Here is a 12057-nt window from a genome sequence, read left to right on the forward strand (position 1 = left end):
AACAGTGATTTTTTTCCAAGTCCTAAACTTTTAAGAGTATACTAGGACACAGCAATCTCAATTCCATAAACAATTTCATACCTCTAAGATTATAAGGCAGGATTAGAACCACAGAAAGGAGGTAAGAGAAAATGAGAAGCCATTTAATAAAGTGACTTGAAATAAGCTCTACATCTTATTACTGTACTTGGCTATGAAACTCTCTTATTATTATTTCATAAAATAGTACTTTTCCCAGAACTCCTGTTAAGTCCATGCAATTGCATTTGACATGTGCACATTATAGACACACATATGAAAATACCTACAAGTTTTCTTTCTCTTTCTGAAATTCTGTTAAGCAACATAAATAGTCACTCTACATACCTTTAACAAAAAACCAGAGTGAACTTTCATACCAACCTGCTTATAATCCGCATACATGATCTTTCCTAGTTCAGGCTGTATTGTTGTGACTGTGGCAAGGGGACAGGAAGAAAACAAAACTAGTTTTAACATTTAAAAAAATGTTAATGTTATAAAACATTTAAATATTGTAGGACTTTCTTAGTGTATTTAAATTAAACAAATGTGCAGTAGCAAAAAGATAAAATAAGGAAAAGGAACAAAGAGAAAGCAAAGTAAGATAGATGAAAAAAAATCCAGTGCTTCACCACATCTTCTCTCTTTCTGCAGTTCTGCTCCAGTCCTCCCAAAAAGGGAACAGTGAAGGTAGAGAAGTCCCAGACACAAAAATTATTACTTAGACTATGGATTAGCTTCCCAACAGGGAAAAATAATGAAAGGTAAAGTGGGATAGGACTCTTCAATCTGAGAAAAGGCTGTAGAGAATTGGGAATGGTGCAAAAAGGTCAGTAGGAATTATCAGTACTTGCACTCTTTAATTAAAGAAGATTAGATGACTAATCCTAACTTACTGATAAAAAAATAACAAAAAATTTCTGTCCACTTTTCAGTGGATAGATTAAAAACCCCAAATCTTCTCTGTTACAAGTGGTAGCAAATTCCAAAGCATACAAGATGTTTATGCAAAGGAACTTGACAGTACATATTCAGTAGACCAAGGATATTACACACCTCAGAGACTCTCAGTTGCAATAAAATGGGCTGAGATGAAAATAAATGTTAAATAGACCCTGCATTAACAGGTTGAAGCACTATGGGGGTGTACACATGAAAAACTGAGGTGGGTAAAGGAACTGGATACTGAAGCAGCAAGTATCTCCTTGAAGTATTTCTTATAATTAAAAAATCAGGCAACATTCCTATACCCTATTCTTTATTATAAACCTTTATTATAAGAAAGTCAGTGAAACGCCTTCTTGCTCTCAGGAAATATTACTGCTCTAAAAATAAGAGTATAAACTTACAAGCATAATTTGCAATCTCGGGTTTGGCATGAGAAATCTTGCTTAACAAGGATGACTTTCCCGCATTTGGAAACCTAGAAGGAAAGTCAGGATTTATACACTGACATATCTGATTCCTGTATATTTATTTCCAAACATATTCTTCAAACTCAATGCTATCAACTCATTCTTGTACTCATCTACTCAGACGATTTTTTTTTTACAAAATGAACAAACCCCAGATCATTATGATTTATTTTTTGACATCAAATCTGAGTAATTTTTCTAAATCCAACAATACTTCCTAAGGATGCAGGCAGGAGAGTTATGTAAATACATGTGTAATAGATTTAAGAGAAATCTTTCAAAGTCATGCAGACAGAAACACAGCATTACCATCCAGGTATACTTGAATTCAGTCTTCATGTGCTATAGCTAATTTTGGAAATTATGCATGCATTTTAAAAAGCTGTCATGCTAATATATCTTACCAGTTGGATTTACAGTCTCTTAGCATACACATCACGGTTTATGAAAGTCTACAATTCAAGTACCAGTGGTACCTAAGCTAGAGTTTAACTAACACAGCAGAGCAAATGTAAACTCAGAGAGAGTGAGACTGTGAGACATACACATGCACAGTTTATAGGTGGTTTTAGGGCAGCAAAGTTGTATGAGGGATCCTGAAATTATTACTAACCTGTTTTGTTACCAAGTAGACCTAAGAGAACACCAAGGAAGCCCTAGGAGTTCGTCTGTGCACAACTGACTGTTACAACATTTTCCCTTTACAAGGGATAGCTATACCTGCATACTACAAAAGTGTTCCTTAAGGGATACACCAGCTTTTACAAAAGCTTCTTCACAGAATACATCTACCCACTGAAATGGAAACCTAAGTTAAGACTGAAACTGTAACACACACTTGTTTTAAAGATTAACCTGAGCTGTAAAAGTCACAATAGCCTTGATCCATGTAAAACCTGAAGTCAATCCTGACATCCAAGGATAGACTACTGTCCTTACTCTTGGCACATACTCCATCCAGAAAGTCCACACAAGATTTGTGTTCCTGTCAAAGTCACAAATATTCATCACAGCATGATCAAAGAAAACTGTCTACAGGCAACTCAACACAGCCACAAAACACAAAGGAGGTGTCCCACAGAAAACCAAATACTCTCCACTTGAATACAGCCAGAACCATGGCCTGTTAACAAGGCTAGTACTGCATTACGGGCCTTTATGAAGGGGCTGTACACAAATCTTTCTTAAAAAACAAAAAGCAACCTAATGACTCTTGTTATAATAGGGAAACTATTGATTGTAGTTTTAATACACTCTGATGTTGAAAGATGCCTTAAAGACATTCCAGAAGGTTACTCTGGTCATATCCTCAAGTGAGCTCTTTGTTTCCACTGAGGTACAATATGTTCTTTGAAGTTTAAATTGCAACCTAGACTAACACATCACAACCTGTACCCAAATCTGATGAGCCTTTCTCAAGTCTACATGTTTTTTTTTTTACCTGATCTAATACCAAACCACTCACAAAAATGATAAAAATAGCAAACACAAAGAGATCAAAGTACAACCACAAAATATCAGAGGCTGATTCATACTCTCAATAAGAAAATATATGCTTCTCTAATTGACTGATAATGATTTTTGTATCCATTTTGAAGGCAAACTCTCAGCTAACATACAAGATTAAAGAAGCATCAGCATCATAAAACTCCTGTATTTTCACACTGACAAAAACAAGAAGAAAATTCTGTCATGTAATTACTGAAGAGCAATTGAAAATTATGTAACTTTAGAGAAATTTTATATTAACAAAATTATTTCTAGTAACAAAAATAAAAATATAGCTAGAAAACCATGCTGTCTTCAAGTTTCCATTCTTTACTGGTATATACCAACTAGACTATTTCCACCTCAAACTCATCATCATTTCATGTTTCCTATGTTTTTTATTAATAAGGACCACAGGCCTGATTTATGTTAGCAGATGCTGAATAGAACAATAATTGTACTACACTAGAACTGTAGCTTCTTGAAAGCTTTCTCCAAATAAACATATATTTATCTGCATTGTTACAAAGCAGCAACACTGATATGCAAGTCCAACTGTTCTAGTTTGTAATTACTTCCTTCCAATGTTCCAAGTCGGATTTTTGGGAAAGTAGGAAACACAGCCTCTGGAATTCTCTTTGGAATTGCTACTGAAAGGATCCACTTGTGCCAGTGCCATGAAGTTAAACATACAATATGCAGTGTTCCTGGCTCTGTTTTGCACCTCCTATTTATTTCACAAATATTGTGCTAATGATATTGTAGCAATCACTGCAACTGCTAAATACAGTCATATTACTAATTATATATTGTCCTGATTCATGAAGCCCTTCACTCACCAAAACATAACGAGTACTTTAAAAATGTTAAAATTAATTTACTAGCTTTATACTCAATCTGATTTTCTAAAACTGCAAATAACTTATGTGATCCAGACTCTCAAATTTCTTTGAAATTGAATTTGAAATGTACTACTTTGTGTTCCAATATCAGTTTTCAAACTTAACAGTACTTACCCAACTAAGCCAACATCTGCTATAAGTTTCAAATCAAGATGAACAGTTCGCCTCTGACCTTTGCAAGGCAGAAAGTTTGTAGCCAAAGAGCCTCCAAGTCCTCCACGAGCTGCTAAGAATCTTTCTCCTGCTGCATTAAGCTCTCCTGAAAATGAATTCATTAGTGAACAAACACAATCCCCCGCAGTAGTTCCGTTGTGATTTTCCATTTAAATGTCTCCAGTTATGAGACAATTTTCTGTGGGCTTCCTTGCAAGAACTGTGCCCTCAAGGTCATGGTGGTTTTCCTTGTTTTGGAAACAAATGAAAGCCATCACACCCCAGTATTGTTCTCTGTCATACAGTCACCTCATGAAAAGTGCAAGGCAGGCAAAGTATGGCCCAGATGGAGCTTCTGAAGCCTCCAATATTTGAATTCAAGAATGCAAGGAAAAATATGCATTGATAGAGATGTGGCTCTCTTCAGATGTTCCATATTTTTCCATAAGATGCAGGCTGTGATATCTCCCTTAGGGTCAGAATAAATAAAACAACAAAAAAAGCACAACATTTGGGTGTCGTTACCCACTGCTACGCCTACATCATAAACAAATCTTGCAATACATCCAATTTAGTTGAACATCCAAACTAGGGCTGAATTTAGTTTTAATAACTAGTTTGTGAATTTAGTTTTAATTCTGAACAATCTGAAAAGAAAAATTCTTGAGAAACTGCAAAGGAACTGTTGAGAGCTATTCCAAGAGCGCTGTATTGAAAGAGATCTTCCTAGTGAGTAAAAAACAGATATGCATTTTAAGTAACCTAAAATGTTGACATTCAGCAAGGATCTTTGTCTTCTAAGCATTTTCATAATTCAGTAAAGATATAGGGACAGTGGGGTTTATGAAGATGTAATTTATGTGAGGTCATGAATGATTCTTTGGAGGATCAGTATGGTTTCCATCCTTTTAACACTTGTTTCCAATGGCAAAGGACTTGTATGTAGTGATATAAGCCAACTACTGATAATTTCTGGAAGGGGTCCCTGCTTTTCCAACAATTTTTACAGTGTATTTGTCAACTCTTTGCCTAAACAAAGAAAAACAGACACATATTTTAGAAAACGTGCAGCCTTAAAACATCCTGGTATTAAAAATCCACTAGATGTTGTCAATAAATGTGACAAACATTAGATACCTTAAAACAAAGCGAACGTTCTTACCAAGCTGCTTGCCATCATCATCAAGAACTGAAATTCCCAAAGGCACATGAACTTCACAATCTTTTCCTTTTTCACCTTTTAGAGCTTTAACACTGGGAGAAATTAAACCTGTCTTAGTAACTTAAGCTGACATTTTTCTTTCTGGAAAAGTTGTAAATAGCAACTTGCATTAAACAGACTCTTACCTGCTGTTGGCTCCTGTTCCAGCTACAAATCGCTTCTGGGGATATTTCTCCCTAATGCTCTTTAAGGTAGTCCTTTCTCGGGCGACGAACCAGACATCACCACCTCTTCCTCCTTCCCCTCCAAGGTTAGGATAACCCATTCCACCAGTTCCTCCTCTCACATAGACCCGCAAATCGTCTATGAAGTTGCTGTACTAATAAAACAACAGTTTCAACATCAGTTAATTATGTTGTTCATATTTCGCTTCATAGAAACGTGTGTAAAACCGCTTAGATAGATCTTTGATGGCAATAGATGAAACTTCAGAAAGCAGAGCGCAAGCCTCCAATATAGTTTTTAATCAACGTTTGGCATGACTTCCTCGGCAGCGGCACCTCACGGTGCGCAGGGCAGCGGGCCGGGCCGGGCCGGGCGAACCCCTGCGCCGGAGACCCGCGAGTGCCGCCACCGCGGGGCATGGCCGCCGGCCCCTGCCGGGCGCCGGGCACTGCGGGCGGGGCGGGACGGGACGGGACGGGACGGGCCCGTGCCGCCCGGCACACGGGAACTCCCGGCACACGGGAACTCCCGGAGAGGCCCCGGGAGCGGGACCGCCGCTCCCCGCCAGCCCTCCCCGCCTCCCGAGCGCCGCCTGCAGCACCGTCCCCACCGCTCCGCGGGCCGGCCGCACTGACCTTCCGCAGCACCGCCGCGCCGCATCGCACCATGGCGAGAGCAGCAGCCGCCGCCCGGGCCCGGGCCCAGGCCCCGGTGGCTGTGTGGAAGGCACGGGGCAGGCAGGCGGGCGGGCTCCGGGTGCTGCACGGCGGGAGCGGAGAACAGCCCCGCTCCGGTGCGCAGGCGCGGCCCGGCCCGGCCCGCCCGCCGCCGCTGCTGCTGCCGGGTGCGGCCGGCGGCTGCCCCGAGCCCCGGCGCGGCGGGACGGGCCCGCTGCCTGCCACAGCCGGCCCCGCGCCTCCGGCCGGAGCGCGGCAGTGATGCTGGCGTCTCCAGTCAGAAAGAGTTAACAAATCGCCCAGGGAGCTGCAGAGGTTGAGAAGGGGGCTGTGAAACAGGAGAGGACACTGCCTTACTAGTAAAGCAGGTCTCATAACCTCAGATGGGAGGGACCCTGGGCAAAGGACCACCTGGGCTTTTATCGCACATTCCTGTTGAGTTGTCTGCTCCTGCTATGTTACTGGATATCTCTTGTCACCTGCTGTGCCTCTTGTCCCTTGGCTGGCGCCACGGATCCCCGTACCCTTTGTAGTGCAAGGATTGGTCTGTACGGCCTTTGGAATCGTACCCATGGACCACCAGCTCAGAAGAAAAGACTGAGCGTGTGGACTAATTAGAGTGGCAAAGGAAAGAATACTTTAAGCAACAGAAGAGAGGATAGTAATTAATAATTAGATAACTTGTAGCCAATGAACTGTGATATCTTTGTTTGCTAAAATGTATATATAGTGTAAAATTTTGAGAATCGGTGTGCTTGATTCGTGGAAAACTTCCACCTTGTGCCCTGCACAGAATAAACTGTGTCTCCTTTCTAAACCTGGCTCTGCCTGTGTTTAGAGAGTCCCTAAATTGGCAGCAACAGGAGTGCTTGAGGGGAGAGCACAACCCCAGCTGCAGGAGTGGCCAGGTTTTGGTTAACATCAGCGATCTCCAGCAGCGTGTTCTCCTTGGAAGCTGTGTGCTGGTTTGAGACAGCATCTACTGTTGGCTGTCCCCATGCAGCTGGACCGTTTAAAACCTGTTGGTCATATTGCTGGTGCGCTCTCCCTCAAGAAATTGAGACCTGGCCTTTAAATGATGCTGGTTTTCAGGATAAGTATGACAGTTAAAAATACATGACTTTAATAAGGCTTAAAGTGCTTTGCATTTTTTAAATGGTCATGAATAAGAAATTATTTTGTAAATTGTGACATCAGTAAGGTTTGAAGAGTAAAATTGGTGAAAAAATTACATAGAGTCATAGAATGGTTTGGATTGGAAGGGACTTTAAAGATTATCCAGGTCCAATCCCCCTGTCATGGACAGGACACCTTCCACTAGACCATGTTGCTCCAAAGCCCTGGCCAACCTGGCCTTGAACACTTCTGTGGATGGGGCATCCACAGCTGCTCTGGGCAACCTGTGCCAGTGCCTCAGCACCCTCACAGTAAAGGACATTTTCTGTGTGTCTAACCTAAATATTTCCTCTCTTGGTTTGAACCTATTGCCCCTCAAACTATCACTACAGCTCCTGGTAAGTTCCTCTCCAGCTTTCCTGTACGGCCACTCCCCATACTGGAAGGTTGCTATGAAGGCTCCACACAGTCTTCTCCAGGCCAAACAGCCCAAATTTTGGCCTGTCTTCAGAGGCGAGGTGCTCCAGTCCCCTTCATGGCCTCCTCTGGGCTTGCTTCAACACTTCAGTGTCCTTCTTGTGTTGGGGGCACCAGAACTCCACACAGTGTTCCAGGTGGGGTCTCATGAGAGCAGAGAAGAAAAATCACCCCCAAGTTCTTTCACAAGCCTCTATTTTGTAGATAAATATTTCTTAGATAATATGAACACAGTTTTAGGTTTTTGTGGTTTTTTTAAGCACTACTCCTCATCAAAAAGTAAGTATTTCTCTGTTCCTTCCCACAGCTTTTCCACAAGGTGTTACATTCTCGATTGCACCTGTTAGCTGCCTGAGGAGAATCATTACCATTTACAGTAATTTAATACAAGAAGTAACTTCAACAATGCATTTTATCTGTTACATAATAAAATAATTAAAAAAAAATTAGAAAACAGTGGTATGCCTTATACATTCTAAATGGCCCAGCGGGACATTTAAGTTCATGTGAATTGCAGTACAGAAATTATCACCACCGCAAAATATTCAGAACTCCCATGTTGTGCTTTCAGATCACGGGGACCCCATCTGCAGTCCTGAAACTGGTAATATGTAAAACCTAGTGCAAAGTGTTTTGAATTGATCAGTTAAGAATGTTATGACTGGAAAATAGCAAATGTGGGTCTGGCCTTGTCCTTGAGGCATTTGACTGAGGGCTTGTAGGCTGAGACTCCTCTTCTCTACTCAGTGGTGACAGATGTCTCCAGAGATCAAACCATGTCATGATTGTGCAATCCCCATCTCTCTCTGTTAAGTCTTTTAGGTGAGCTGAATTTAGACTGTAATTGTGTATCTTTGAAAAGAAGAAAAGTGACCTGGCCAACCACAGACCCTGAAACCTGGTCTAGCTGCAAAGCTTTGGAAAAACTCAGATTTGCTATATTAATTCCCAACAACATTTGATATGGTATCACCTGGGAAGGAATGAGCATATGTGGGTTAGGAGAGAAATTGAAAAGTGAGATAGCCACAAATAAAGTTAAAAAGAAAGATGTCAGGCTTAAAGGGTTTGTTTTAGGATGGTCTTATTTGATATTTTTTGTAGAAGTTCTGATAAAATCAGTAAGAGCATGCTCATGAAATTTGGAAATGAGATATACTTAGGAATCACCATAAGTAGAGAAATGTGCTGCTTTTGGCTGGGATAGAGTTAATTTTTTTCTCAGTGACTAGAATGGGGCTGTGGTTTGGATTTGTGCTGAGAAGAGTGTTGATAATGCAGGAATTTTTTAGTTATTGCTGAGCGAGGCTTGCATGGAGCCAAGACCTTTTCTGCTCCTCATTCTACTCCATCAGTGAGTGGGCTGTGAGTTCATGGAAACTGGGAGGGGACACAGCCAAGACAGCTGGCCCCAAGTGACCAAAGGATATCCCATACTATGTGGCATCATGATCAGTAATAAAGGCCAGGGAAAGAAGAAGGAAGGGAGGACAGTCCAAAGTCATGGTGTTTGTCTTCCCAAGTCACTGTTAATGTGCGATGGGACCCTGCTTCTCTGGAGATGGCTGAACACCTGCCTGCCCATGGTAAGTTGTGAATGAATTCCTTGTTTTGCTTTGTTTGCTGCATGGCTTTTGCTTTCCCTATTAAACTGTCTTTATTTCAACCCACAAGTTTTCTCATTTTTACGCTTCCAGTTCTTTCCTTCATGCTGCACCTTCACTCGTGCAGGAGTGAGGGAGCAGCTGCATGGTGCTTAGTTGCTGGCTGGGATTAAACCACCACAAGGAAGTGGTTTAATCCAAGGAGATGGATTTCATTTAAAGTAAGGAGGTATTAATGTCATTGTGTAAGGCCCTGGTAAAATCTCATATGGGGTACTGTGAAAACTCTAATCAATTGTTCTATAGCTGAGCTAAGTCTGAACTAAAAGAGGGCTAGAGGGAAGCTAGGTCCATCACCAGAGACCTCGAGAGTCTTTCATAAGAACAGATATTAGGATGGTTCAGCTTGTTTACTGCAACAAAACAAAACCGGAGAGGAGACACAGGTGCTGTCTATAAATATATCAGGAAACTAAACATGAAGGATGAAAACCATCTAATTGAAGGGGAAAGACACAAGAACAAACAGATATGTACTATTCAGTAATAAACATATCAGGAAATCAGAATAATAGTTTCTAGTCACTACTGCAATTGAATAATGAAACTGCTTTCCATGGAATTAGTGGGAACAAAAATATTTCTGTTTTTAATATGGCACTTGATAAATGTATGAGGTGATTGTACAACAGAGCTTTTTTGTAGCGGCAGGGAACTAGGCCCTGTCATTCAGGAGGAATGTTCTGTGTTACCATGCCAATTCATAGAACAAACAGCAGAACATTTTGTCCAGATTTATGATTAATAATATGGGAAGAACCTGTCAGTTTTCTCTGAATAGGAGGCAAGGTTCAGAAGTCCTTACAAATGCAGAAGTCAGATTGTGTTTCTGTGACTTCAATAAAGCATGTGATGTCAGCATTCTATGGTAAAGAATAGAAAGAAGGAAATAAACAAAAGAACTTTTAAGTGAGATGAAAAAAGCACAGGTAAGTTGCAGATAGTTCTTCAAGGATCAAGTCACAGACTGTTCCTGTTTGGCCAAATTTAGAAATATATCCTCTGAGAGAAGGCTCTCTGAGAGAGACTATCAGACTCAGCCCTCCTTATCATCGCTTGGTCGATAGCTGGATCACATGACAGGGATCCCAAATGCCTCACGTCAGCACTGTCCAACATCACATCATCACCTGCAGCATCCCAAATACGGACCATCCAACTTACTATGGATTCATCAGACCGTCGGGTGTAGTCCTTTATTAATTTCCTTTATATAGTCCTTTATATAAATTCCTTAATTAATTTCTGGGCATGGGGTAGCGATAGGGGATACACATCACAAAGTTACCCCAAGACATTGGCCCAGAGCTCTCCTTGGATACCAATACAACTATTTATCAACTTACACCCTGGTTTTGTGCTGTGTTCTGCTTATGTAGTACATAGTGTTTGAATTCAGTCCTTATGAATTTAATCCTTACAACTGTTAAGAGCAGCCTGGTCTGAAGCTGGTCCACTTAGCAGAGCCCTAAATTCCGTGTGCTGCACTTCCTTAACATGCAGCAGGAGGTTAACAGGTGAATGTGTAGACTGGCCCAGAGCTGCCAGCAGAGCTACTAACCAGTGTTAATTCATGTAATCAATCCACAGCTTTACCTCGAAAAACAGAAATAAAGAAAAGCTGGTCTCCTATATGCTACGAGTTGAAGGTGTTAAATTTATTGACATAACACTAGATTTGTTTCTACAGAGAGCGAGCTTATGCCAACAAGCTCAGGCCAGCAGGGAATTAAGTAACATTTCATTTGAAATGTGGCATTGTGCATTTTCTGGAACCTTTTATAACATTGAGTGGCTCATCACACATACATGAGGCTAAGAATTACTGAAACAGAATCATTAACACTCCGAAGTTTGAGGATATTTAGATGTTTCATTGTCCAAATACTTTACTTCAAAAATGTATCTGGTCCCCTGAAGAGACTCTGTTTTCCAGGTCAGGGCTGATTCTATCACCTTTCTCTCCTGTTAGCATCGAGTTTGTGATACTTGATCTTCTGTAACAGGGCTGTGAGCACTTCACTGTCAAGGCTGATGGCAGAACATCACTCTGTCATTTCTTTACTTCAGAAGCTGCTAATCTGTGATGAAGAGGGTGACTCAATTCTTTATCCTCAGTGAATCAATCCTGTTTAGGTACAAGTGTCCCTATGTCACAGAGATATCTATAATTCAGTCACAAAAGGCTGGTAGCATTTTAAAGGCTCCCAAACTGATTTATACATAGTCAATGCATATTCTGAATTTCATGATAAATAATGCTTCAGTACCTGCTCTTTCATTCTTATTGTGTACTTCACATATTTGTATATGATTGCTTGAAAATCACAAGGGTACAGATACCTCAAATCACAGTTTTACCTCTCTGTTTCTTTTCTCTCATGACATAAATTACTAAGTGGTGTACTGTCATCAACTCTAGCAGGAAGCCATAAAATCTCTTCCTCAACAATTTTAAAACTTCCGCCAGAGGTTTTTTGAAATTTGTGCTATATATGCTGTTTTTCTCAGTCTAGAGAAGAACTAATGTCGATGGCAATATGCAGAAAATAAGCAGAAATATTTTAGCAACAAATCTTTATTTAGAGTTGAAATAATTAAAAAACAAAACTCAATTTTCCTTTCCTTGCCTTTCTGAACATGCACACAGCTGGTAAGTTGGCATAATGGTCTTTCTAATTGAAAGAAATAACTACAAAAACATACCCAAGGTCCAAATATTGTAAAATATTGATGTATTAATTTTACAGTTTTATG

General features: G+C 40.6%; 1 protein-coding gene across 9 annotated transcripts in view; it reads right to left on the minus strand.

The window, feature by feature from the left end:
• Positions 1 to 12057, minus strand: part of LOC125327083 (metalloreductase STEAP2) — an 81404-nt gene that overhangs the window by 6004 nt on the left and 63343 nt on the right. For 7 of the 9 annotated variants that reach the window (XM_048306027.1, XM_048306046.1, XM_048306035.1 and 4 more), the window contains 5 exons: positions 5327 to 5520; positions 5142 to 5233; positions 3941 to 4085; positions 1371 to 1444; positions 403 to 455 (listed from right to left, as the gene is read on the minus strand). In XM_048306027.1, the coding sequence (XP_048161984.1) occupies positions 403 to 455; positions 1371 to 1444; positions 3941 to 4085; positions 5142 to 5233; positions 5327 to 5520 (558 nt within the window). Of the gene's footprint in view, positions 1 to 402; positions 456 to 1370; positions 1445 to 3940; positions 4086 to 5141; positions 5234 to 5326; positions 5521 to 6001; positions 6150 to 12057 lie in introns of those variants that run through there. The other 2 variants (XM_048306200.1, XM_048306190.1) reach the window with 2 other exon arrangements.

This window comes from Corvus hawaiiensis, chromosome 1 (genome assembly GCF_020740725.1).
Source record: "Corvus hawaiiensis isolate bCorHaw1 chromosome 1, bCorHaw1.pri.cur, whole genome shotgun sequence".
Taxonomy (NCBI): Eukaryota; Metazoa; Chordata; class Aves; order Passeriformes; family Corvidae; genus Corvus; species Corvus hawaiiensis.